The sequence below is a fragment of the Penaeus japonicus genome, unplaced genomic scaffold (assembly GCF_977035675.1).
Source record: "Penaeus japonicus unplaced genomic scaffold, GWHDUDI00000001_assembly GWHDUDI00000014, whole genome shotgun sequence".
NCBI lineage: Eukaryota > Metazoa > Arthropoda > Malacostraca > Decapoda > Penaeidae > Penaeus > Penaeus japonicus.
In genome coordinates, this window is record NW_028234416.1 from 4014067 (window position 1) to 4016566 (window position 2500).

Genomic DNA, 2500 nt, shown 5'->3' on the forward strand with positions numbered 1-2500 from the left:
AACGCGGAGAACAATAGGTGATAGGGGGGAAGGGGGAGGGGGGAGGGGGGAGGATCTAGAGACGGGATTGGGAGGGAGAAAAAATACAGAAGAGGTCCTAAGAGCTTCAGAACTGGGTAAAGGAGATAGGAAGTGTGTCTACGGGAGAACTTTTGTAGGGACCCGAAACGATTGTAAACTTTTAATAGGCTTTTAACGGCTTTAACGTGTCGGGGAGATATCGATAACCGGGGAACTTCGGGTTTCGAAAAGTGAAGAAGCGAAGTAATGTGCTAAAGGTGAGAAAATGTGTGAAGGATGACGGGCAGAACAGCTGCGAAATCCAGCATCCTGGAAAAAAAGGCTAAAATTTTGTGCCGTTTGTGACATGAACAACGTGATAAATCAAAAGAAAAAATAAATATGCAAAAGAGCAAACGTTTCAGAGAAAATAAGAAATAAAGAGTTTAAAGTTTACCAGATTTTCCGAGAGGAAGAAGTATAAAACTGTGAAAATAAGAAATCATGATTTAGCAGAAGACAGATTCTATCCCTGAAACGTCAAATCCTCAAAACTATTCTCTCGACGAAAAAGTAAGGCCTAACACCGTCCAACATATTGACGATAATGACAAAGAAAAAAAAATTGTCGATAGAATTGAAAGAAAATCGAGCGTGAACAAATTTGACCCAGCGCCTTCCATTTCACTTTGCTTAAAAAAATGGCGGGAAAATCTCCCCTATCTAATGGATAAAGGCCGACGAAAGATAAGGGTAGGGAAGTTTATGCTAGCTACAAAGAATTCCTCTCTCGTTCAAGTTCCGTCGGCCCTAAAGTAGAATATCAATCGTTTCCGTCTTTTAGCTTTTTAGTTTATGCTACCTCTGCTGTTTTCTCCTCGCCGACGAGACGCCGCCGTGGCTTTATGAATTCTTCCGCCTGGATTTCTCTCGGGCTTCCTTGGCTCTGTGTGTGTGTGTGTGTGCGTGTGTGTGTGTGCGTGTGCGTGTGTGTATGTATCTGTGTGTGTGTGTGTGTGTGTGTGTGTGTGTGTGTGTGTGTGTGTGTGTGTGTGTGTGTGTGTCTGTGTGTTTGTGTGTGTGTGTGTCTGTGTGTGTCTGTGTGTGTATGTGTGTGTGTGTGTGTGTGTGTGTGTGTGTCTGTGTGTGTGTGTGAATGTGTGTATGTGTCTGTGTGTGTATGTGTGTGTGTGTGACAGAGATAGAGGCAGTTCAGGTCGAAATCAAGTAAAAGGAAGCTGTGTGCTTGTATCTCCTAAGGCATTTTACATGAAATAAATTGGAAACTGAAAAAAGCATATAACTAAAAAAGAAAAAAATATGTAGACTGGATTGTCAGGGTTGTGAAAACCTAAAAAATGTCACACATATTTATATTCTTCCTTAACCATTCATCCAAATGTACAACACACCAAACGCTAATCAGTAACTTTTATCCACACAAGTTCCCCATTTCTCCCAGCCATCACCCATCGAAAGCACAACACATAAAATGCTCACCACGTCTACGTTTATCTAAAACAAACTATTATCCGCATACCCCTCCCTATTTCTCCCAGCCATCATCCATCAAAAACACAAAACCCACAATACCCAAATGCTCCCCACGTCTACCTGTATCTAAATCAAGCTCTATCAACCCCATTAACACCCCCCCCCCCATTTCTCCCTATCGAAAGCACAGCACCCACGCTCACAGACTCCCTACTCTTCTCCACAGAGTACGTGTACAAGCACTGTGACGCGTCGGGGCGATGGGCAGGCAAGAACCCTGGGGACTTCACCCTCCCGCAGGGGTGGACCAACTACACGGTCTGCTTCTACGAGGAGATTCAGAAGTTGATGAAGGATCTTTACAAGCGGTCTGAGGAAGACGCACAGGTACAGTGGCACTCGGGAGGGATAGGGGTGGTACTTGGTAGGGAGAGGGGTGGCACTCGGGAGGAAGAGGGGTGGCACTTGGTAGGGAGAGGGGTGGCACTTGGTAGGGAGAGGGGTGGCACTTGGTAGGGAGAGGGGTGGCACTTGCTAGGGAGAGGGGTGGCACTTGGTAGGGAGAGGGGTGGCACTCGGGAGGGAGAGGGGTGGCACTCGGGAGGGAGAGGGGTGGCACTCGGGAGGGAGAGGGGTGGCACTCGGGAGGGAGAGGGGTGGCACTTGGTAGGGAGAGGGGTGGCACTTGCTAGGGAGAGGGGTGGCACTTGGTAGGGAGAGGGGTGGCACTTGCTAGGGAGAGGGGTGGCACTTGGTAGGGAGAGGGGTGGCACTTGGTAGGGAGAGGGGTGGCACTCGGGAGGGAGAGGGGTGGCACTCGGGAGGGAGAGGGGTGGCACTTGCTAGGGAGAGGGGTGGCACTTGCTAGGGAGAGGGGTGGCACCCGGGAGGGAGAGGGGTGGGGGTCGAGAGAGAAGGGGGAGGGGGAGTGGAGTGGGGGAGAGAGATTCAGATAGAAAGATAAATGGATAGATGCATGTGATAAATGTAGATTTGTGGATAGATA

The 2500-nt window shown here is 48.5% G+C and overlaps 1 protein-coding gene across 1 annotated transcript in view; it reads left to right on the top strand.

Annotated features, from left to right (window-relative positions):
• The window catches only part of LOC122253927 (PDF receptor), a 158582-nt gene that overhangs the window by 98531 nt on the left and 57551 nt on the right, over positions 1 to 2500 (top strand). Inside the window, exon 4 of the mRNA XM_043017356.2 lies at positions 1721 to 1881. Within this exon, the coding sequence (XP_042873290.1) occupies positions 1721 to 1881 (161 nt within the window). The remainder of the gene's footprint in view (positions 1 to 1720; positions 1882 to 2500) is intronic.